Raw genomic sequence first — 26674 nt, 5'->3', positions numbered from 1 at the left:
GACGCTCCTCCCATCACTTTAATATACTTCCTTTGTACCAATATGCCACTAGTTTCAGCAAATTTAGCCAATTGATGGCGCCAAAACACTACATTTGTTTTAGATATGTTTTTTATAAATAAAGCTTTTCCACTCTCTTCAACATAGTTCCTTGGCGCCAAGATACTACTAGATGGCGTCATAGCACTACTTTTTTTTAGACATGTTTATGGCCTGTGTAAATGTAGCTAGTCCAGTATCTTCTGCATAGTTCCTTTGTACCACTAGAAGGTGCCAAAGCACTACGTTTTGGATAGACACAGCTATGGCCTGTGTAAATGACGCTCCTCCCATCACTTTAATATACTTCCTTTGTACCAATATGCCACTAGTTTCAGCAAATTTTGCCAATTGATGGCGCCAAAACACTACATTTGTTTTAGATATGTTTTTTTTTTTTTATAAATAAAGCTTTTCCCCTCTCTTCAACATAGTTCCTTGGCGCCAAGATACTACTAGATGGCGGTATAGCACTACTTTTTTTAAATTTTTTTTAGACATGGTAATGGCCTGTGTAAATAAAGCTACTCCAGTATCTTCTGCATAGTTCCTTTGTACCACTAGAAGGTGCCAAAGCATTACGTTTTGGATAGACTTTAATATACTTCCTTTGTACCAATATGCCACTAGTTTCAGCAAATTTAGGAGAGGGTAGATGATTTAACTGGAGGCACCACTGCATTTTATTTATCTTGTGTCGGCAGGCCGAACAGGACAACGGCCACCCCCTGCCAGCGTACGCCGACCTGGTTGTGGAAATCCTCGACGAGAACAACCAGGCGCCGTATTTCCAGTTTGTCTCCTACCAGGGCTACGTGAGCGAGTCGTCCCCGGTGGGCACCACCATCTCGGCCGGGGCCAACCTCACCGCGCCGCTGGGGATAGTGGCGCTGGATAACGACGTAGAGGAGGTACGAGGGACGGCATGCGACATCGATCAATCATAGCCATTGTCATTTCATACACGTCGAAGAATAATGATCCATATTTATCCTCCATTTATGAGTCATTTCCTATGTTTGTCATCATTGTAGCTGGCCCCTGGTGATACACCTGTAGGTAAAAGGGATGCTTTTGAAGCTGTGACGCACACACAAACATATGCAGAATTGATCATCATATCATGGGGATGTCCTGAGTTTTGAGCGCATTGCGATAACGCCTTTAATTCACAATTCCTGCCCTGTAAAGAACAGCAGCAGAACCCTAATGACTTCTTCATTCATGCCAGCGTACCTCCTAACGATGCAGTATTAAATCTGCATTTGAGTTGAATTTGGTTTTAGTGTGCTGCGGAATGTATACCACGTTGGCACTGATCTGATTAATACGTGCAAATTTAGCGCAGATTGTAAATAGGTTACGATTCATTTGCTGGCTAATGAAGCCAAGATTGGCGGGTTGGATCTGCAGTCTCACTCAGGACGTCCCTCCATCCTGTGCATGGGGAAACACTTAGGATGACTACTGGAGATCATTAGGATGATGGAGGCGCTCAAATGGTACACCTGCGCAAGCTAATGGCGGAATAATGAGAAGTTTTGAGTCACATGGTCACATGCTGGAGTACTACTGTTACTACTACTACAGACACTTTCATCACGAATACTACTACTACTTTGACTACTACTCTTACTGCTATTATTAGTGCTACCAGTACTACTATTTCTGGTACTATTATATCTATTACTACTATTAATATGAATTCATTCACTCCCAGCCATTTTCACTGAAGCAACCCCCTTTGCTCCCGGCCGGTCTACTGGATTTCGACTGATTTTGCAAGGCCCACCGAAACTTGTGTTGTAATGATATAAAAACACGGAACACACCAAAACTATCAGGAAAGAAACATTTTTTTTTCTGTTTCCATTTTGTATCAATTAGCATTAGAATATAGCTAAGTTTAATCAATATTCATAATTCCTTTTGAAAACACTGGCAAAAAGAAGTTGTTGCAACATGACCCTGGTTGATCTCTTATACTCTGCTGCCACCTGCTGGCCGCTTTTTTAATAGCTACCATTGCTTTAAGCCACCTCGTCATGTCAGAAGCTGCATCAAAGCCTTCTGTATGCTATTGCATAAAAAAAAAAAAAAAAACATTAAAAAAATGTTTTGGGGAGTGAAGGGCAAAGTATTCAAAAACGGTTTTACACGTTATTGGGTTTCAATGAGTTAATAAAAGCTACTGCTTTTACTATTACAGCATTTTCTGTTACTCTTCTTTTACTACTACTACTACTACTATTAGGGATGTAACAATAACGTAATATTGCAATATTGCGATATTAAATTTGCCACAATATCATCGTTGTCATGCCACAATATTAAAAGCAGCACATCTCTTAAAAATGTGAGGTTGTATCTCATTCGCGCACTTCTAGCACCCTCTGGTGTTTATTTTATTACGGCAGTTTAATTTTAATTAGGAATGTTTTAGAAGTTAGAACTCCTATAAATCAGTCATAACAGCAAATATTTGTCAACATCTCCATAAAAAAACTAAAAAAAAGACATCGTTGTGAACATGATACTTTGCACTGCTGAGCCAATAGGAGCGTTTTTTTTAAATAGATTTTTTTTACAATGTAGCGAATATTTTATACAGTATCGTGCACTTTTTTTTTTTTATATATCGCCAACCTCCACACAATGTTGTGATAATTATTGTATCGTGAGGTATCGTGATTCTATTACTATTATGACACGACTAGCAACTACTAAAACTGCTACTGTGTTTACTTCTGCAACACCTCCAGTACTGCTACCGTGGAAGCTAACGCTACTAGTTGATTGTGATATTGTCATTCGAGGTCAGGGGTCACCAACGTGGTGGCTGCAGGCACCAAAAGTAGCCTGTTCTAAATGTAGCTAACCCGTGATGGGACATTATAATTTCCTAGGAATGTTGCTAAAGTGATCGTTAAAAAAATATAAACACAAATGTGGCATATTATTAAATATTTCTGTAAAGTAAGCATTGTTATCTTTGTAAAGGCAATTTTAGGACACAGCTGTCATTACATTGTGAAGGTGTACTTTATGACGAGTGAGTGTAGTATTGATGGAAAATGTCAATATTTTATTTGACTTGCGTGTGTTTTATTGGAGTGTTTTGCTGTGTTGTTATACACTTTGCTTGCATCTCGAACCCTGCTGTTGAGACTTTTGGCATGTGTTTGATAACACGAAGGTGTGCTTTTCTATATAAATACATTTCTATACATCTTCCCCAAAGAGAAATCCACCATCCTCAGTTCACCTTTCAAAAGATCTTTTTTTTTAATTTTTTTTATGCATTTCAGGAGAAAATGTGAAGGGTAGACACGCGGAACGTAATCGATAACCGTCTCTGTTGTGATGTTTACCGACGCAGACTGGCAGACGCTAATCGAATGCGCCCAACCACCGCGGCGGACACGCGCAGACAAAGAAGTTGTGCGCTTCTGCGAAAGCTTTTGTTCATCAGCGGCGTGCATCTTCTTTTTCTTTGTGGCGATGGCTGTTTGAGTAGAAATAATTCATTTATTGATATCGTCACGTTAAGAACACATCGATCCATCCGTTCTCTCACTCCTCGCTTTATAAGCATCAGACATTCGCGTTCCTCAGCCTTGGACGAAGCGTTCACGTCGTCATGGTAACGCCTTTCTCGTTGTATTCCATATCTCCGCCGCTGCAAGACTAAAGACCCCATGTTGAAGATAACCCAGGACGACTACACGGCCGTCTTCGGCCTGACCTCCACCGGCATAATCCGCTACCTGAGGCTGCTGAAACCCGTGGACCGGGAGAAGCAGATGACCTACACCTTCACGGTACGCTCCTCTTCTATTTGCCGCAGTAAATTACCGCTGACCTTTGACCTGCGGCTCCTCTTGTTTGTTTGTCCGAGTTGAAGGTTAGAGCACACGCAAAGTCTGGGGGCAGGTGCATCTCGCACCTTCGACCTTTGTTAGGTTTTCAACAGCACTGTATGTTCTCGTCAATGTATGAGGTGTGTCAGGAAAGTTCCAGGACTGCCGTCACCAACGATATGCAATAAAGCCATCTCCATCACGGGGTTTTGTTCCACAATAAGTGAGGTCTGCAATGTGGAAATACTTTATTTAAATACTCCTTAGGCATGTTTTTATAGCATTTACAACACTTAATTTTTTTTAAAGTGTTTACACATTTAAAATAATACTAACACAATTAAAGTCCCTGTGTCAATAAACAAAACATTTTTTTTTTTTTTTAAATACACTTAAATTATGATCTCACACATACATACTTCAATAATCATGCCATCGTGTCATCAACAGCTGTCACATTCTCTAACCCTAAACCCGCATAAAAAGCAGGATTAAAGTCGATTTTATGTTCAATAATCTTTAATAAAAACAACACTCTAAAAACAGTTAGGTCAAAAGTAATCCAATTACGGCTCAAAAATGGACCGATCCTCTTTATGGGTCAATTTGATCCAACTTTCTGGGTTGTTTTATACAAAATGACCGCATTTTTTGACCCAAGTAAAGGATATGACCAATATTTACCAGTTGTTTTACACTTAAAAGAGACATTTCTTGACTCAAAGTTTGGGTCAAATTGACCCAAGTAGAGGATCGTTCCATTTTTGACCAATAGTTTGATTATTTTTGACCCAACTGTTTTTAGAATGAAGGACGAGTTTGAAATTGGCCTACTTTATGTTTTCATTCTTCTTCTTTCAAATTTGTGTGCAACAAAATAGTGTGTGACAGTAGAATTATGAAGTTTGCCTTTTTTTTTTTTTTGCATTTTTTTTTTTTTTAAGGTTTCCAAGTTAAAGATAATTATTTTTTTAACGGTAATAAAGCAGCTCAGTGTAAGGTCAATATTATGTCAATTAGCCCCTCTTGTTACATCAGTACAGTATTTAAAATTTAGAATTGCTAGCTTAATACTATATGGATAACAGAATAGACAGGCTAACGATTTGCACCTGTGTTGTCTAAACACTTTAAGCAACGGATATTTGAACACAAACAATGCATTGAAACATTTAAACGTTCACTATAACAATACTCAGGCATATATTTTTTTTATCCTTTGTGAAAAACGACTTATTACTGTGGTTTCGGAGTCAAAGTAATTGTGAAAGTCTTCTTTTGTTCGTGTTTGCATGCCAGTTATTATAACGCCCCCCAGTGGCCAAGAATGATGCGCAAACTGTTTAATTTTTTAAAGTTCTATTCAATATATGATGAAAAAAAAACAATTATATAAACTTTACAAAATGTTTTTTGGGGGTGCGGGCTAGAGCAGGTGAAAAGCATTTGAATGAATTTAAATGTTGGCAGATCTGCCCATGAGTTTTTAGTGCAACTCTTATTTGTAAACAAACAATTAAAAAGTCCATTTTCCATAATGGGCAACCTTTAAGCCACACACTCGTTTTAACATGCCGCAATAGCAGACAGCCAGCGGGCGGCTGCCATCATTTTCATCTACTTGGCTTTAAAAGTTCACTTTTTCAGTTAAAAAGAAGCCAATTACGGGTTTTTACTAGGCTTTAAATGTGGAAAAACTGGCACTTGGTGCGATGCTTTCCGTAATTATGAAGTTCTGCTTAATCAGCAAAAGGTAAAATTGGGTATGGAATAGTTTGAAAAGAATTGATTATGCTCATTTTATTTTATTGCTCTGCTCGCCACATTTTTCTAATCTCAGCCAAATCCTGATGATCCGCATAGTCAATATGGGGGTGGGGGGGTGGGGCAAAAAACTCTCAAAAATCTCTTTGCTCCGTTTAGAAGTTGTCCTGCAGGTGAAGCTTTATACAAGCACCCTTAATATCACTCCTACGCGCTGCTTGTAAAGTTTTCCATTTAATAAACACATCCTTCTCCTGTCAGATTAACCTTGTGTCAAAACGCAAATATGCGAGGCTTGTCTCAATAAAACCTCACTCACTTGTTTTATTGCACATATTGTATCCGTCCGGCAAAGGGCAGTTGGGGAAAAAGCGCATGCATCTTGAAATATTTTGATCATGTTACTATTACTCAGAGGTCACATGGGGGGGCCAATATGATTAACAAGAAGAATAAATTAGACGGAGCCAGCTTGACGAGACGTTAGTTTATAGTGGAAATAAATTTGTTTGCCCTTTGGATAGTTCTGAAAAAACTGCTTCTATAATTAAACAGAAATACCGTTTTGAAACTTTTTGAAAAATATAGACAGTATGCTAAAATAAGTAATACAATTGCATGTATCCATCTGGAATGATAAAAATAAATACAAAAAAAAAAAAAAGACTCAAATTCCTGAATGTTTGATGCCATATTTTTGTACAAAAAAGGAAGTCAACCCCCCAATTTTTTTTTGGACAATATTATGTTCTATGCAGTTGAATGCTGAAGCATTCCCACATATGTTTTTGTGATTTTTATTCTCCACACTTTTTTGCCGTTTAAAAACTCCCACATAATACTTTCCGATTTACACCGTTCAAATTTCAACTTGCGTCAAAAATTAATGCCTCCCAGGGTATATATTCGGATTTCAGATTACGTAACATATAACGTTAAATATCAACGTTTCCCCATTCATTTTCAATGGGACAGACAAGTATCACTTTCCACGCCCATTTCCATAAATATCTCTTTGACTGCCAGACGTTTTCAGAAAAGGGATGCCGTGGGTGCCAGCCAATTTTAAGCATTTTGACTGATCTTTCAAGGTCCATAGAAAATTATGTGTTTGGACTATGGAAACACACATACTGCCAAAACAAGATTGGACTCTCATCTTCCATCAGAAAAAAAAAAGTTTGTTTCTACCTTATTCCGTTTTTGAGTAATCAACAATAGAAAATGGTTAGTTTCACCTGTTTTGAAAAAAACGTCTTTTAACGTCTTTGGCACTCCTCCATAGGATTTTACGAAACGTTATTTAACGTTTTTGGCAGTCAAAGAGATATAACTTAGCCTCTTCTTGCTCAGTGATGCAGTTGGTAAAGTGCACTGTCCAGTAACCAGGAGGTCGCGGGTTCGAATCCCACCTTTGCCTGTACATTCCAAATATATCCATTCCCATTATGCTAAATCTTATATATGTACACCAACTGACTACCATATCAAGAAATGCATTATAATTTCACTGAAATGATTAAATAGCCTACATGCTAGCTTTCGGCATCAGATGACACTTTTCAAAATAAATATGCCATAATCCATGATTTGGAACAAGTCACATTAGCTCAGTGGTTAACCTGGGTTCAAACCCTGCCCGGACCATATTTTGGTACATTCGATGGTTCGATACGATTATAATTTCACTGAAATGATTAAATATGTTAGCTTTCATCAGTTGACACTTTTCAAAATACATACGCTATTAGCCATGATTTCCAACAAGTAAAGTTAGCTCGATGGTTAGAGCAATTGCCTTCCGCCACGGACTACCTGGGTTCAAATTACACCACATTTGAGTACTTTAGTAATTTATCTTTCAATTGACTTCATAAGCACACATGCATTCGTAGTCGTAGCATTCAGCTAATAGCATTTAGCTTTTCTGCAGAAATTGCACTTTGTCTAGTCCTAAATATGATATTCTGGAATTAAGCAGCAAAATCCCGCCATTTTTGGATTTTGCTTCATAACTCAGAATGTCATGTTTAGACGAGTGAGGTCACATATAACATATTATTGTCAAGAAATGTTTAACTCTTTGACTGCCAGACGTTTTCAGAAAAGGAATGCCGTGGGTGCCAGCCGATTTAAGCATTTTTGACTGATCTTTCAAGGTCCACAGAAAATTATGTGTTTGGACTATGGAAACACACATACTACCAAATGAAAGATTGGACTCTCATCTTTCATCAGAAAAAAAAGTTTGTTTCTACCTTATTCCGTTTTTCAGTAATCAACAATAGAAAATGGTTAGTTTCACCTGTGTTTTGAAAAAAAAAACGTCTTTTAACGTCTTTGGCACTCATCCATAGGGTTTTACTAAACGTTATTTAACGTTTTTGGCAGTCAAAGAGTTAAGGTTGACTTCCACTTTAAAGATGAAAGTACAAATAGTGATCGTTTTCTTTCAAATCCATAGTAGTCACGCATTACTTATATACTTGTTTTATCCTTCCTTAACCTCCATTAAGGACACCTGCCGCAACATGTTTGCGATGCTCTCATCAAACCTACAGTTCTCTTGTCTCGCAAGGTTACAGCAACTCGACCCTGCGCAATATGTGTCGTCCGCACAGATGGTGGCGTCGGACGGCGTCCAACGGAGCGGCCCCGTCACCGTCAACATCTTAGTCATCGACGCCAATGACAACTTGCCCACGTTCGCTCAGGTGTCCTACAGCGTGGATTTATTCACAGACATGCAACCCGGGGAGACGGTGCTGCAGGTAATCGGCACGCACAAAAAAACATTTCTGCCCGCTCGGCGGATTCTCTCAGCAACTCGCCAATGTTGACAATCACGTTCGCAGTCTTGACACGCAAGGTGCGCTTTGCTTTGACCGTTTATCACGTTTGCATGCGATCAAGAGGCGAGATGAATCAGTCACATTTGTTATCTCCTTTTCAAATAGTGAAGGCCAGCTTTAACATTTGCAAAATGTCACATAGTGAAGCACTAATACGCTAGGTTGCCTTAAAATAACCACTTCAAAATAATGTGGACGGTGTAGTGATTCATAATAAGAATAGAAAATAATGTATCTCGGCCTGATTTATTTAAAAAAAAAATTCCAAGCATTCAGGTGGAAATGAACTGAGCAGGATTTTGGCAGCTCGTGAACAAGTCTTCAAAAAGAGGCTTGCAGATGTTTAATGCCACCTCCAGATGAAGTTGCTTTTAAATTAAATAAAAAAAAAAAAAAGACATGCATTGTGTATTATAAAGAATCAAGCAATGTTGCCTAAAAAATGGCCTCGCTAGCTTAATGCTAATATAGGCTACAATGGAAAACTTCATTCACATGCTAACAGTGGATAGTCACTGTTTCAAGACTCATTAGGAAAAGGATATTTAAACACAAAATGGTGCACAATACATGTAGACAGATAATATAACAAGACTCAACTCAATGGCCTATATTCTTTATCCTCTTTGGAAAAATGACTCAAATTACCAGGGCCCGAGTGACATGGATTTTGATTCCGATAACCAAACAATCAGCCATAAAATTAAAAAAAGATATATAATGAATACAATAACTTCTTTTTTGGTCAATATTTATGACAATAAATAATTAATTACAGGCAGAACTTTTTGCAATACTTTCCTTTCTATTTGTTATTGACTTTTGGGGGTGTATGTATGTCATTATCTTTATCTTAAGTTGTAGTTTGTGTAAAAAAAAAAATAAAAATTAAAGATAAAAACTTAGAATAACTAAAAAAAATAAATGAATACATTATGTTAAAGAGACACTTAAAGTAGAAGTCTGCATTTTTTAACCTAATTCCGGTTACTTAATTCTGTCTGTTAGCGAGAGCCACTACATCGTGATAACTTACATTGATGTTTCTGCATCTGGCAATTTATTATTATATTATATTATTAGTATGGGATTTTTTTTTTAATGGGCTTTAGGTGAACTGATGAATACACACACGCTCGCACGCACACACACACACGCACACACACACACGCACATACACATACTCACCCACATACAAAAAAAAGGGTATATATATATATATATATATATATATATATATATATATATATATATGTGTGTGTATATGTGTATATATATATGTATATGTATTTAAAAAAAAAAAAATAAACATTTATTAAATTTTTTTAATTGATTTGTTGGATTTTTTTAAAAAAAAAAAAGGAGAGCAATGATGATGTCAAATCGAATGAACAATACTGAGCTCTCCTGTAAAAAAAAAAAAAAAAGAAGTCTGCATTTATGTCTGCATGCCTGCATTATACTGTCTCCTGGTGGCCAAACTGGGCAAATCAGAGGGACCATCACAATGAATTATATTGCAGCATTAAATCCTCATGCACAAACTGTGTAATTCGGTACATTCTATTTAATGAAATTATTATTCTATGTATTTTTTATTTTTTTTTCAATTATAGAGTGCTGTTCTGAGCATGGTCACAGTACAAATCAAACCCGTATTTGAAGGCACCAATGTGCATTACTGAGATTGGAACATGGAACATTTTTATAATTAACTGGTTGCAGCAAAAAGCACAAACATCCAGTTGCTTTTCTTGCATGATACTCGAAACACTGAAGTTATCATTAGCATTGGTGCTACTGAGTGAATTTTCACACACCACCTTTGAGACCTTTTTAACGGCACATGTAGACTTGTTGCTGTCTTTTCGGCCGTATCATAAACAACTGAAGGATGCACCCTGTGGCATACATCGTCGAGGAGCGTGCATCCATGCTGGATGACTAATGTCCATTGTAAAAGGTTGTGTCTTTACACACTCCAGTAAAAAAAAAAAAAAAAAAAAAAGAATCAATAGGTCGTGAGGCTTGTTTCTCCTCGGCTGTTTAGTAATATATATAAACTTTATAAGATTAGCATAGGTCGACAAATATTTACCACTGCCACTGGCACTGCTGTGTGCAAGTGCATTATATTCACTGCTGTAGGGGGGGGGGGGGGGTCAAGGAGTAAAATGGAGCCAATTAATGATTCCACGCTGTACAAAAGGGCTTTGTGGTGGAAAATAGGCCAATGGCGCGAAAGCAACACAAACTGGTTGAATGTCATTTTCACTCGGCCTTCAGCGATGGATTTATGAACATTATGGATTTTTTTTTCTTTAAGACCAATGCTGATTCTGATATTTGACAGAATAAAATTTTGATAGTTGATTAATTTAAAAAAATATATATATAATGATTAAAATAACTTTTGGCAAAAAAAATTGACAAAATATCGTACTATTATTTTTTGTTTGTTTGAATGTCATTATGTTTGTCTTCTTTTCTGTGTTAATCTCTAAGAAAAAAATCCCAAAAAAAATTGGCGTATTTCTTTTACTTTTTTTTTTTTACGAGTTAATTATGGCCTATTAAATACAATACAAAGTCATAACAGCACACAACTGTGCCACATGCATCACATGTACTGTGGAAGTTGATAATAAACATTTATCCAATATGATAAAACTCATTTAATGTCATTTTCACTCGGCCTTCAGCGATGGATTTATGAACATTATGGATTTTTTTTTCCTTTAAGACCAATGCTGATTCTGATATTTGACAGAATAAAATTTTGATAGTTGATTAATTTAAAAATATATATATATAATGATTAAAATAACTTTTGGCAAAAAAATTGACAAAATCTCGTACTATTATTTTTTGTTTGTTTGAATGTCATTATGCTTGTCTTCTTTTCTGTGTTAATCTCTAAGAAAAAAAAAAAATTTGGTTTATTTCTTTTTCTTTTTTTTTTTACAAGTTAATTATGACCGATTAAATACGATACAAAGTCATAACAGCACACAACTGTGCCACATGCATCACATGTACTGTAGAAGTTGATAATAAACATTTATCCAATATGATAAAGCTCATTTAAATACAATATATTACATACTCACCATATACTGCTGATTTTTTAAAATTATTTTAATGTATGCAAACCGCGTCTGACGTCTTTCACTAGTTGAGCTTGGTTTGCTCTGCCAAACCAAACAGACGACAGAAAAAGGCTGATGCTATTCTGTGCGGCAAATTTGAATTGTGATTGGTTAAAGGGATACTTAACTTATTTCCATTTTCAGCAGTAAAAAGCTCATATTTTGTCCATGATTAATTTAATAGCCTAATTGTTTTTCATGTACAATTAATACCTTTAAGAACGTTCGCTAGTCTAACCATGACATTCTGATTAATATTACATTTGTGGAATATGAGTTATGCAGCAAAATCCAGCCATTTTTATCCATCTCAGGAGGCGGGCCATTTTGCCACTTGCCTTCGACTGAAAATGACATCACGTGCTCAGGCTCAGGTAACAGCCAATCACAGCTCAGTTTGCGAACGTCACATAAACAAACCCAGAAAACAGATTTTTACTGCTGAAAATGGCGAAATGATTAAATTATCCTTTTAAAGAAACATTAATATTGGTAATATAGGCCAGTACTGATTCTGAAGATCCTAGGCAGATCAGATTGTCATGGCAACACAAAAAGGCTGAAACCTGATTGGACAAAAAAAAAAAAATACAAATCCATCATACCTGGACACGTACTCGTGCGGTAAAAAAATGGTATGATAATTTATTATTATATTATATTATTAGTATGGGATTTTTTTTTTAATGGGCTTTAGGTGAACTGATGAATACACACACGCTCGCACGCACGCACGCACACACACACACACACACGCACATACTCACCCACATACAAAAAAAAAGGTATATATATATATATATATATATGTGTGTATATGTATATATATATATGTGTATATGTATTTAAAAAAAAAAGAGAAAAAGAGAAAAAAAAAAACATTTATTAAATATTTTTTAATTGATTTGTTGGATTTTTAAAAAAAAAAAAAAAAAAAGGAGAGCAATGATGATGTCAAATCGAATGAACAATACTGAGCTCTCCTGTGAAAAAAAAGAAAGAAAAAAAAATGGTATGAAATGAGGAAAATGCTCAAATTTAGGTTAGAAATGTAGGTCAGTGTTTCAGTCGAATGGCCGACCACCACTGCCACTATATAAAAAACAAAACAAAACACAATGACGCAGCAACATGAAAAGCATAAAAAGCGCTTTACGACCAGCATCAGCACCAAAGGATTATTTATTTATTTATTTATTTATTTTAGCGTTCTACCTACTCTGATTATGTTACTGGATTAGGGACATTATCCCTCCTGATTCCATTAGTGTGCCGCTTAAAATATCATTGTTTGACTGCAGCTGTGCACAAACATGCGGGGCTGCCAATTAATAGCGAGCGCGTACGCGCGCGTGCACGTCCTAAAAAATGGAACTCCGTAACCCCCATTCGGCTCAACCCACTCATGCGGGGGGAGTTCCATCTTTTTCATTTCCTCTCCATTCGCATTCGGACTACGCTCGTTTGTCTTTCTGTCCGACTCAGAAAGGTCGAGTTTAATCTGTCTTTAAAAAAAAAAAAAAAAATGTCCGTTTGGCCCTCGGCGAAATGAGGCCAGCGGTCGCGCTTAACCGTTTTTTATAAGCCCTTATGAAAGAGGGTAAGCAGGCAGGTTCCCTCAAGCGGTTGTTTTATGTTTGATGCACATACTTGTACGAGAAAACAAAGTGCGGTTAGTTTAGGATGAAAGTTCGGCGAGGTCTGAAAGATGTAATTACTCGCAGCGGGCCGCCACCGAATAATTGTCTGAACCGCACTAATGCCTTTTTGAAATCAAAGCGATATCCCGAGCTTTATTCTTTCATTTTAAAAGCGTACGATCCATTCAGTGCAATCTAAACTTTTATTGATCTCTATTGTCAACAAGCTGCGACCACCTACAGCGAGGATTTATCTTCAATACAGCATGTATACCTTTAATGTTCCGGAACAAAGCCGGGCGCTTCTGTTTGGTAGTAGCCAGACATCAAAATCGGTTCGAGTCATTTTCACGCTTGACTGCTGATGCGCCCCCCGTTTCTTTCTGTCTCCCTGCGTCCCAAGTTAACGGCGGAGGATGCAGACGAGGGGTTAAACGGACTGGTGACCTACGAGATCCTGGCCGGCGCGCAGGGACATTTTGTTATTAATAATCGCACGGGCCGCATCACGGTGGCACCTGGCGTCGGCCTCGCCGTCGGCCGATCCTTCGCGCTGACCGTCAAGGCGTCTGACAATGCGCCCGAGGCCCTGAGAAGGTAAAGTAATCCTGCATGCAACTTACATGGAGGGATGGGAAATGAAGCACTGAAACGCTACATCGGATTTGGATGGACAGATAGATGCGTGGCAGGGGTAGAATAGATTTGGACTTTTTATAGGGGTGTCAAAGTAAACAAATGCCAGTCGCAATGCAGCAGATACATCCATGTCAAAATTTAGCAGTAAAAAAAAATCAATAATAATGCATATATTTGTGGAGACTGGGGTCAAGTTGTATTTTACAATTTTAAAAATGCACTGCGCTGTCACCAATGTCTTACAAATGCAATGATGCCATCAAGTGGCAGAAAAATGACCTCAACCCAAATCAATATCACACAAATTTTTTTTTACTGTACTGTAAGTCTTTGTAATTTTAACAAAATTTTATACGTAAATTATTGTATGACTAAAAGATGCAGCCATATTTTTATTAATTTTACATTTTTTATGTTAACAAGAGGATGAAAACTTTATTGTAGATTGTATTGTGCATTTGGAACAGATATAAAATTTGCGATTAATTGGGAGTTAACTATTGAAGTCATGCGATTAATTACAATTAAAAATTTTAATCACTTGACACTCCTAAATTTTTATTTTAGTTAATTTGTTTTTAGGACAAGTTCGTTAGCTAATTTTTCAAAAATGCTTTGTTTTATTTTTATTTTCGTAATAGTTTTTTTTTCACTCTCTAGGTAATTTTAGTAAATATGAGATGCAATTTCAGTTACTTTTCATTTTTGTTATAAGCTCTTGCATTTTCGTTTTATTTTAATTAATTAATTTGATTTAATTTGGCCTTTATCCTTATCTTTACAATAACATTTGTATGTGACCTTTTATGACATGAAACATTTTCTAATTAGTAGATTAACACCTTGGCTGTTCACAATGGGTACTCTTCTGGCCAATAGTTTTCAGACAGAATTCGGGTTCAAATTTCCCACCCTCTGTCTGTGAATGTGGCGTCCTGTTCGTGTTGTGTAAGTAGGCTATGTGAATGTGGTTTCATTTTTCGGCCACAGGGGGCAGTAGCGATTCGAAATTCAATTTCCTGCATCCAGTAGCTTTAACGGAAATGTTTTTTCAGTATTTCATTAGTTATCTATAATAACTGGTGGGTGTTTTATTATTTTTATTTACTTTTTTTTTTTAATTAATTATATTCTTTCCAGGAGCTCCATCACAACTGTCTATATCGAAGTGTTGCCACCCAACAACCAGAGCCCGCCGCGCTTCCCCTTGCTCACTTACAACCTTGAGGTGAGCGAGGCCACCAGGATTGGCGCAATTCTGCTCAATTTGCAGGTGAGTCATTGATTTCAATGTTTATTGTAGATTATTGAGATATTTTAGTGGTTTTCCTACCCATGTTTTCCAATTTTATAGCTAATCCCAACCTTCCCCAACACTAACAAAATATATAGGTATAGAAATAATCAGCTCAACTCCATGAGTGCTGTAGGTGGACCCGTTCCAATATTCCAAATCTGACTTTTCACCTCCCAAGAAGTCAGGTAGGTTAAAATGAGACTGACCCCTAACACCCAGACCCCCGATAGTGTTTGTGGATTCTGTGCCTTGGAACTAGGAATCCATTTTAATTTCAAATAATTAATTCCCTACGAGAAGACCCTACCACGAAGGCATAGCCTACCCGCCATTTAAAACATGCAGGAGATTGGCCCTTGATTTGTACACCCCTGATCTAACCGTTGCTCATGGCATAATGCAAAGAAATCTCGAAAACTTTCCAAAGTACACAAAACTGATGTTTTCATTCCCCCACTTTGATTGGTGTTACTCCGTATGTCGTTTCCCTCCAGACTCCAAAATGCTGATTGTGCTTTGCTTATTGATTTTTGTGTCTAGTTTTATTAACTTTAAAATCAGGTCTTGAATTAGGAATAAATGCCACTTCAGTCCATCACAAATGATTTTGCTTATCCTCACTTTGCTCTTGTTTTGCGTCTTAAAGGAATAGGCTGAAATGATGTTTTTGTCAGAAGTTAAGTTCGTTTCTATGTTGATTGGACATTTGTCATCATTTCTACCGATATTTATATCCTTAACCCTGGAGAACCCACGGGGTCAAATTTGGCCCCTATAAATTCTGCTACCCAAATAACAAAGACCTTTTTTTTTTTTTTACAAATTTAACTTCAAAAGTCCAGAGTGCCACTTCTGACCCCTACATGGGGCCATCTAGTGGATGAATATTGCACTTACATGAGCCAGAGTGGTGGTGACAAGATGGCTGGCAACATGCTGTTTTGTTGAGCTGGAAATCAATCCAAACAAAACCGTCTTCTCAGCAAACCATCAGATGGTAAAATTGTGTTTTTTTTTTTTTGTTAATCTATTTCATATCATGTTGCAGAATGCCTAGGAGTATGTTTTATATATATATTTTGATAAATTAGCAACTCCGAGCTAGTTAAAAAAAAAAAAGGGTTAAAATTGAAAAAACATATATTTTGGTGTTCAGTGAACTTATAGCAGTCATTTAATGTATAATTCATAATTTTCCAAAGGAGAAAAGGGTTGTTGGGTTCTCCAGGGTTAATAGAAACTGGTGAAACGTGTGCCATAATACTTTGCTGCACATGCAGGACGTCCTGGTTTTGCGTCTTCTCGACTCATCCATCCATCCATCCCTACGTTCATGCGCAAATTGGGTTGCCCAGCCTTCCACCTTAATAGGACCTTTTAAAGCCGCCCCGCATTCTCTTCTCCCTGCAGGCCACAGACCGAGAAAACGACCCCATCGCGTATCACATTGTGAGCGGGGATTCCCAGAAGGTGTTCAACCTCTCTGAAACGTAAGTCTGCAGCTTTTGTCTCACGTTTGACGGCTGGCGAAAAGTCTGTCTATTTTCATATCAGCTGTGAGTTGACATTTGATTTATTTGTTTGAGTGTGGTAATAATGATAGTTACCTGCTTTGACGCATGCTAATAAAACTGCATGCGGAAACATTTGAGCGGAATTGTAGTAGTAGTAGTAGTATGTTTACGTTTTGCAGCAATTAGCATTAGAATATTTCATCATTATTCACAGATCCGTTTAAAACAGTGGGGAAAAGGGCTTGTTGCAACATGGCCCTGATCTCTTATACTCTGCTGCCACCTGCTGGCCGTTTGTGTAATAGCTACCATTGCTTCAGTTCAAAGGCTGCATCAAAGCCTTCTTTCTGTATGCTCTAGCATAAAAAACAACAACACATAAATATGTTCTATTTAAAATATTACTATGGTCCCAAAAACGTAAAATAACGTATAAATTTGTTTTCGGGACCTTGTTGATATTTTAAATAGAATGTATTAATACGTTTTGGGGAGCAAACGAGTTGTAGTGCGTTTTTTTTTTTTTTCTTCTCCTGTCTGAAACTGTCCTCTTTTTCAAGCCCCTTTTGCCGTCTCCGAGACGACAGCGCGTGAAACGCAATGCGCCGCAATCCTCAGAAAAGGGAAGCCGTTGTAAGACTCGTGAAAGCAAAAAAATCTTAGCTCAAAAATGTCAACGTGAGATAGCTATCAAAGGTGTGCAGGCTAAGCAAAAGTGGGAAATGATGCTAAGCTCATGTGTGGACTGATGACGAGGGTCATGGAAGAGGGTTTGGGGGCAGCAGGGACGGTATGCATAAATAACACAACCGCATACATAAAAGCCGAGAACGGACCAACTCTTGAACAAAAGACGACAACGCCGCTATTATTACCTGTGGGGAGGACAAGAAACGCAAATAGAAGTTTCCCAGCCGCCTTTGTTCTCGCACTCAGAATCAATATCGGCATATAAAAATCCCACCCCGCTCTGCCGCCTGTCGCACGGCGAGGAAACGCCATGAAATATTAAGGTGCCTTTTTACCGTCTCGTAAATGAGGAAGTCAATTTGGAGGGTCAAGACGCGAGGAGACTCGAGATGCGCGCGCACACACACACACACTCAACTTGCCCGCCTCATTTGTCTTTTGCACACTTTGCACTGGCGCTTGATTTAAAGGCGATGCTGTACTTCCTATGGATGGCGGTATTTTATTTATATGGCGCCAAATTCACAACAGAAATGATCTCAAGGCACTTTCAATATGTAGCCATTCTCACAAAGTTAATAATCTTATTTGAGCATTTATTGGATATTCTGCTAGCCTTACGCCAATAAGACAATTCAACTCACTAGTAGAGTGACAGGGCTGCGCTAGTCGAACGATTGATCGAACATGTTACAAAAAGCTAACTGTGCAAGTCACAGAATATTGTGTTTGAATACAATTTATTTATTTATTTATTTATTTATTTATTTATTTATTTATTTTTGGGAGAGCTCAGTATTGATCATTTGACATGTCATCATCATTGTTCTCCCTTTTTTTTTTTTTTGTATGTGGATGTGTGTGTGTGTGTGTGCGTGTGTGCGTGTAAAAAAAAAAATCCCATACCGTTCACCTAAACCGAGTGTTTGTGTTTGAATACTATAAAAACATGGAACCTACCAAAAGAAAGATTAGAATTTCTTCTTTCATTAGGACAAAAAAAGTGTATTTCTATATGTTTACGTTTTGCAGCAATTAGCATTAGAATATTTCATCATTATTCACAGATCCGTTTAAAACAGTCTCTTATACTCTGGTTCCACCTGCTGGCCATTTGTGTAATAGCTACCATTGCTTCAGTTCAAAGGCTGCATCAAAGCCTTCTGTATGCTGTAGCATAAAAAAAAAAAAAAAACATATAAATATGTTCTAGTTAAAATATTACCTTGGTCCCAAAAAACGTAAAATAACGTATACATTTGTTTTCGGGGCCATGGTGATATTTTAAATAGAATGTATTTATACGTTTTGGGGAACAAATGAGTTAATAGTGAATTAGGGATGTTTCAATCAGGGTTTTATGTTGCCGATTCCCATATCAATCATTCATGAGTGAGACCGGCTGAAATCAATTCTGATACCGTTCAGACGGATTAGCTGCACATTGCTCACTAACGATTATTTAAAAAAAAATTGATTAATCCCTCTGTTTTGTTCGACTAATTGATGCATCATATCACATACTTTCCCATGGAAATCGGTTTGATGGGATTTTAAACTTTTTGATACAAAAGATGAATTAGTGAATTTGCTCTTGACAGAAAACTGCTAGTGGCAGAAATGGGGGGTGGGGGAAGGTCGTGTGTTCGGTTGGGGTGGGGGTGCGCTGACGCTGACACCGGATCCGCATCACAAGCTTTATTCGACTCAGTGTGTGTACAACATTATTACATTGCATTAACTCATTCACTGCCAAAAACGTTAAATAACGTTTAGTAAAATCCTATGGAGGAGTGCCAAAGACGTTAAAAGACGTTTTTTTTTCAAAACAGAGGTGAAACTAACCATTTTCTATTGTTGATTACTGAGAAACGGAATAAGGTAGAAACAAACTTTTTTTTCTGATGAAAGATGAGAGTCAAATCTTTCATTTGGTAGTATGTGTGTTTCCATAGTCCAAACACATAATTTTCTGTGGACCTTGAAAGATCAGTCAAAAATCAACTGGCTGCATAAAACATACAGTAGGCAGCTGCTGATGGTATCAAAGGGGAAAAGGAACAACAGCTGCAGTAGCAGTCAGATAGATTGGTGTAACGCTACAGTTTAAACATTGTTAAGCAAAACAAAATATGCATTTTTATTTTTTTTTTTTCCACTTTTGGTCGCCATCCTCATGTTCTACACTGTAGTATCTGTGACTTTGAATGTATGTGGCTTTAAAAGGCGGGGGCCTGGCCTGGTGAGTGACGTGGGTGTCGGTGAAAGATGAGTTGGCTGTTGAAAGCTCAGGTTAGCAGCCGGCGGTTAACTGGCTAACCGTTGAGACGCTCGGTATAATCAGAAATGAATGTGCTTTTTTTTTTCTTTTCTTTTTTCGTAGAGTTCGTTCAATAAAGTTATTGAAAATGAAGCGGCGGCTGTCATATGTGCTCACGGAATTCCCTGCCTTACAATACAGCACAGTGGGTCGGGCTGCATTTAAAACGCTTCGCAAAACGCCCAAGCAGATGTGGATGTGGCACACTCGGAATGAAGACTGATTAGCTACTACTCATGTTTAGTCGCGCATCCAACACACCCACTGAGACTTGTCATTTTTCAAGCATTAAACTCGCAACGAGATTCTCGCACCGCTGCGTTTTCAGACGACACTCTGCATATGTTGCTACTTGTGTTAGGCTATTATAAAAAAAAAAAATGAGCGCTCCAGTCCACCACTTCTTATAAACGAGGCAGGTTCCCCTGGGGGAAGGCGAGTGGGGATGCTTGAGATGGTCACCATAGCAGCAGAAGTGAACAATTTAAATGTCTTACATTACATAGTTGGTTTTAGTGTAACAAGTTAATGTAAACTGAGCCGAGTCAGTAATGGTGGCAAAGCCCTCCAGGAAGAAAAAAAATATATATATATATATATATATTTTTTTTTATTTTATTTTTTATTTTTTTTAAATAATGGTGGCAAAGCCCTCCAGGAAGAAAAAAATTAAAAAAATATATTATTTTTTATTTTATTTTTTATTTTTTTTAAGTAATGGTGGCAAAGCCCTCCAGGAAGAAAAAAATTAAAAAAATATATTATTTTTTATTTTATTTTTTATTTTTTTTAAGTAATGGTGGCAAAGCCCTCCAGGAAGAAAAAAATAAAAAAATAAATATTTTATTTTATTTTATTTTTTATTTTTTTTAAGTAATGGTGGCAAAGCCCTCCAGGAAGAAAAAAATAAAAAAATAAATATTTTATTTTATTTTATTTTTTATTTTTTTTAAGTAATGGTGGCAAAGCACCGGCATGAGCACCAACTGAGCATAATTCAAAGACTCACCTTGTCTAGTATGGCCGCTGACCATGTCATCATCCCCTTTTATCGCGACGACGACTTCCAGCGGGATGACCGTAAATGTTCCCTTTCCACGTACTGTATAGAGAAATCATAAAACAGACTTCAGCTGTGGCTCAGCGATTTGATTGATGCCGTCCGTGTCACGGTATCATATCATGCTGTCCACCTCGACACTGTATATATTGATCCACATTCTTTCGCGACATCATTTATACCCATAAAGCCGAACAATGGTCAATGTATCATTCCGAAAGGTAGAACTCAAGTCAATTTACAGCCATTAATCCTCTCTGAAGTGAATCATTAGCGTGACAGCTTGCACATTTATCACGCCAGAGCTCTTTTTCTTCGCTTAAACCTCCTTTTTTTTTTTCTTTCCCTCATTTGCATCTCATCAACCAACAGAGAATCTCACTGAATCATGGCTTATGTCTATTAACGCCTTAGCTTTTATAAGCATAATTGTGTTCAGATTGAAATTGTTTTGGTCAAAAACTGTAAACATAACATAATTTTTCACAAAGTACAATCAAAATGTATTACAACATTAACAGTGTTTATTTCTCAGAAAAGTAAGTAACATCAAAGTGGCAACGAACTGATGTTAGCATGCTAGTTAGCTACTTAGATCGTTATCCGCTGATGCAGCGAGTCTTTAATATTTATTTCACCAATTGTAGACAAGCTAACTCATGTAGCTGGTTGAAAACATTCCGTTCCGTTCGGTACACATTAAAGTTACCTTGAAGATGTCAAAGATTGACCGGTTGCCCTCTCGTCAATGTGATATCCTTCCTCTGCCAAGCTAGGCTAACCTCACTGACTGCTGACGCTGCTCATACGCAGTATAATTTTGAACCGGTAACCAGATATAAACATTACATTATTTTTTTATTTTTTTGTAATAGGTATGCTCCTCCCACATGCTATAAACACATTTAAACTCATTAAAGCACACAAACTTAATAACGATGGAAGCTTGTCTGGCCATGTCCACCGTTTGTTATTGTTGATGAAGGGACATTTTGTCATATTGTTGATGAAGGGAATTTTTTTTTAACCTATAATTATAAACAATTGATTCAAATTACAATATTTCACGGAGAAAGAACGATTATCCATGATATAACAGGGGTTCAATAAACAGTGATTGTGGCCCCACTATATTGTGGGTGGATTGTTTTTTGTACAGCATAGAACTGTTTTGTTCTGCCTCCCGATTATTTTGGGTGTCATTCCCATGTCAACCACCAGATGGCAACACACACTGAAGATTTCACTAAAGAAGACTGCAAACAGGAAGTATTTCAGCACAGCTAAAAAAAAATAAAAAATTGCTGAAGATTAATGAATGTCAGTCCTCTTCAGTCCTGTTTTTTACGTCTACAGAAAGCAACGGTATTTGGTTGGTTTTATAATGTTCATGTTTGGAAATTGTTGTTGATGTATATTGTGAGAATTTGGCGGGGGGGGGGGAATTTACTTTTCAAGCTAGTCCGTTGATGTTATTGTAGCTTTTTATTAGCTGTTTTCATTGTTGTTTATATTTCATATTTTTATATTCTGTTATATTATATTCTTAAATGTTCTTTTCAGTCTTTGTCATTTGTTGATGAGAGTTCAAGATGTCGTTGTCGATGTCAAGAAGTAACCACATTGTGGGATCAGTACACTTTTTTTATTTTTTTTACAGTATTTTTTGTTTTATCAGTTGACCTTCCTCTTTCAATATATACTTAAAGTGCTTCAAAGTGTGTTTTAATAACTTGATTTTTTTTGTGTCAAATGCTACAAAAATGCCAGGAGTGTGTTTGAATAGGGTATTTCTATGTGGTAAATGTAGCTTATTAATACTTTTTTCATTTCAAAGGGCATCACACGAGCATATCAGTGTCATGGATTTATCATTGGAGCGCAAGTTAAGAAAGAATGAACAAATGGCATTCATGAATGAAAAAGGTCATACCGTTTGTCACATGTGGTCCACAGCAGCCGTCAATTAGAACAGCAAAGAGACGACGGGGAGTTGCGGCTGTCATTATTCTAGCTTGGCGTTCCGATGCATTTTGTTTGTGGCCTTGGCAGATGCTCTCCTGGGCGCCATTGTTTTGTGTGTGCTGTGCGCCCGTGAGTGTTTGTATTAATGCACTCGCACCCGCTGCCATGTCTTACGCCACGCGGTGTGTATGTGTGCAAACAAAGATAATTCCGCGCGCTGCTCTCGGGAATGCGCGGGCCCGCCGTGCGGAATGCCGCCCTGCCAACAAATTGTAGCTTGTGCGCCGCACTGACTGGAACCACAACATGAATTTCTGCTGTTTGTTGTGCGTCTGGGCGGGAAGCACGGTAAAGTTTAAAAGCCCACCTGCTTCTTTCCCAGTAGTCAGTAGCCAGACTTTGTTTATTTGCCGAATCTATAAGCAAATACATTCGGATACTTATATGACATATTCATGTGCTTACAAGAGACAAATAATGCGAGAACGTGGATACTCAAAGCCTTTTTTTTGGTTGTTTGTGAAAATGAGCCTGAATCTGTTGAATTTTACATTTTGCTTTTCTCCATAGGATTGGTCTTCTAATTTTGGATCAACCTCTCGACAGAGAAACCAACGATCGCTACCATCTGGTCGTCACAGCCTCGGATGGCAACCCTGGAGGGGTAAGACACAAGCTGCTTTATTGCCACCATCGCCGTATGGCTGCTCTTATGTTGGGAAAGTTTGGGATGAAATTGTGGACTTGTGCAGGTTTCAGGTCCATGCGTGACACTTAATTATACCTCCATCTGCTTGTAAGAGCAAAGTGACATTTAGAATTTTTTGTTTTGTTTTAATTACTCATTAAAGTGCAACTTTTCAGTTTTATTTGCTGTCATGATGACATCATTTACAAACAGTTGAGTTAAACATATGACAGTCTTGTATTAGTTTTTTTTAAATGACCAAAAACAGAAGTTATATTTTTATTACAGTTCATTTTTTGGTATTAAACTTTAATTTACTGAGTGCAGCTTATGTTCATTTTAAACAGCTTCAATTAAGACAATATTCCTTTAAAAAAAAATTTTTTTTTTTTAATTTTCTACTAATTAAATAATAAAACTATCCAAAGCTTTATTTTTTATTTTTTTTATTTTTTTTATTTTTTGTGCTAATTAGTGTTTTTTTCTGCACAGAATGTTACTAAATTCTGGATTATTGACTCCCGATAAAGCTACAAGTATATATATATATTTTTAAATTATCTTATTATATTATCCCTTTAACACACGTTTCTCTTCCTCCCACTGATCGTCATATTAACCATCCTAATTTAATTAAATGCCACCTAACTTGGCCAAGTTGGGTCAGCTGTCTCCGTTCCAAGCCGAGGTGAAATTGTCGATCTGAAGCATCTCTTCATTCCCTTGGCATAGTTATGGTGAATACATCTTTTTTTTTTTTTTTGCAGGAAAAGAGTAGGAAGTGGTTGGGAGGGAATGGGGCTATTCATCTCACTATAGATGGACAGATTGTACGAGCCAATAACCTTTACCTATGTTGTGCGAGTTTTAGATCCCGGCGCAGCAGAGGGAAGCATCTCAGGCGCCAAATAAATTGCCGCGTGACTCGGGTGTGCCAAATGTCAGCGGCGGGATGAAAAGCTGTCACAACAGGAGGGGAGTTAAACGAGGACGGGGGTGAAGGAAGAGCTCCTTCTGCGAGATAAAGTACTGCGCGGAAGGTCGGAAACAAAAGAAAAGATCCAAATGATGCTCCGGGGGCAGGAAGGGACGGAAAGTCAGGATTTTGTACGCGGAATTAGTCATTGGGTTGCGGTAACCGTGGCAACTCGGAGTGATGTGAACGCAGATTGCTGTTGATCTTAGTAAAATGGTCATAAGATAGTGACCGAAAAGAGACGCTCTTGGATACAAGAGCAGGAAATGAGTTTTCTTTGCAACTCGCCTTCAGCGACGGGGTGAGGAACTTGCTCACCTAAGAATCAGCTGACTTGTCTTGGGGCTTCTTCTATGGATCTGAGCAGGCCTAGTACACTCTAGAGGTCTTTCAGTTGGCTTGTCTCAGAGTTCTTCAAGGACTTGGGATGGTCGTACCGCAACCCATAGGTTGTGGGTTCGATCCCATGCCATTGTGACCGTGTCAAAGTATCCTTGAGCAAGATACTGGAGCACCATTTGCTCCTGATCAGGGATGTGATTTTTCCGCTAATTCGCGGAATTCCGCTTTTTTTTATCTCCCCCCCCCCCCCAAAAAAAAAATCCGATTTTTTTTTTTTTTTTTTTTTTTTTTAGTAGTTCATTGTGTATGCGCATGACTCCGACAGATAACATCTTCTGCTATAACAAAGACATTTGTGGTATGCTCTGAGTTACTTTTCAAAATTTATGCTGTTGTTTTGTCTATTTCTTTGTCATGTGAGTGCATTGAAAGTACTTAAAAACACGGAAAACCCATGAGCTCCGGGGGGCTTCGCCCCCCCTTGTCCCCCCACCAGGGCACTGCCCTGGACCTAGCTGGGTGCCAGCGGCCCCCAGACCCCCGGCTAAATTTTCAGATAATTTCACTTTGGTCAAATCACATCCCTGCCTGATGCTGCGTCATCAGTAGGTGAATGAGTAGTCGAATGTAAAATGAATGAAGTAGCATTTACCATTCAGATGGAACTGGAGGAGGCCAGAGATGGGAATGTCTGGGCTTCTGGAAAGTCCGGGTGAAGAGACCCTGAAACAAGAATTGCAAATCCTCAAAAGTCGAAGAGGTTATCAGTCAAGCAATTCCCAAATTCAGCCATCATTTTGAAGAAAAATGTGATTTTGAAGTCTGATGTAGTTTATATTGAAGATTAAATGTCTTCAACAAACAAGAAAAGTCCGTTACCTAGATTTATTTGTGGGTTACCATGACCTGGATAACAGGGTATATACCACGGAGGAGGCGGGACTTCCGACTTCCCTAAGACACACACCCACACTGTTTCCGGTTACTGTTGCGACGTAATAGGCCGTGTCCCAATACTCCTCCCAACCACCCTTGTGCCCCTCAATTGCACGTTCCCGTTAATGGGTGCGAGTGTGTAGGGGGGTCTACAGTTCTCCGAGTGTATCTCAGAGTGCTTCAGAGAACTGACACGGCCTATTACGTCGCAACAATAACCGGAAACAGCGTAGGTGTGTGATTTAAGGAAGTCGGAAGTCCGTGGCATCTACAGGATTGAGAACCCACACAAACCTATTAGCCGCGTTTCCACCGCAGGACGTTCGGGTTTGACTTTTCACAGGAACAGTCCTCTCAGCCGGCACGCTTTGTGGCTGTGTCTCCACTGCGGAGTACGACCCATTTCACCACGTCACGAGTTTTGATCGACACGTAAACGCCGTGCAACGGTTTCTCCCGTGACGTCACTTAAGCACCGCGCGACGATAATCACAACGAGAAAAGAGAAAAACTTTCGGTTGCTGTTATTCTCTGCTTTTGATTTTATGTACTTGGCGTGGATGGAGGGTTCGAGTGAGAGGAGACGGCGTTTAGATGAAGGCTGACTTGCAAGTCATGAGTTTTGATCGACACGTAAACGCCGTGCAACGGTTTCTCCCGTGACGTCACTTAAGCACCGCGCAACGATAATCACAACGAGGAAAGAGAAAAACTTTCGGTTGCTGTTTTTCTCTGCTTTTGATTTTATGTACTTGGCGTGGATGGAGGGTTCGAGTGAGAGGAGACGGCGTTTAGATGAAGGCTGACTTGCAAGTCATGAGTTTTGATCGACACGTAAACGCCGTGCAACGGTTTCTCCCGTGACGTCACTTAAGCACCGCGCAACGATAATCACAACGAGGAAAGAGAAAAACTTTCGGTTGCTGTTTTTCTCTGCTTTTGA

General features: G+C 38.2%; 1 protein-coding gene across 3 annotated transcripts in view; it reads left to right on the top strand.

The window, feature by feature from the left end:
• LOC144061371 (protocadherin-15-like) overlaps positions 1–26674 on the top strand; it is a 254801-nt gene that overhangs the window by 143218 nt on the left and 84909 nt on the right. For all 3 annotated transcript variants that reach the window (XM_077581760.1, XM_077581759.1, XM_077581758.1), the window contains 7 exons: positions 744–950; positions 3726–3860; positions 8285–8434; positions 13708–13901; positions 15084–15216; positions 16651–16730; positions 23360–23453. In XM_077581760.1, the coding sequence (XP_077437886.1) occupies positions 744–950; positions 3726–3860; positions 8285–8434; positions 13708–13901; positions 15084–15216; positions 16651–16730; positions 23360–23453 (993 nt within the window). The remainder of the gene's footprint in view (positions 1–743; positions 951–3725; positions 3861–8284; positions 8435–13707; positions 13902–15083; positions 15217–16650; positions 16731–23359; positions 23454–26674) is intronic.

Source organism: Vanacampus margaritifer, chromosome 12 (assembly GCF_051991255.1).
Source record: "Vanacampus margaritifer isolate UIUO_Vmar chromosome 12, RoL_Vmar_1.0, whole genome shotgun sequence".
NCBI lineage: Eukaryota > Metazoa > Chordata > Actinopteri > Syngnathiformes > Syngnathidae > Vanacampus > Vanacampus margaritifer.
The sequence above is the reverse complement of the archived record's forward strand: the minus strand, read 5'-3'. Positions and strand labels throughout refer to the sequence as shown.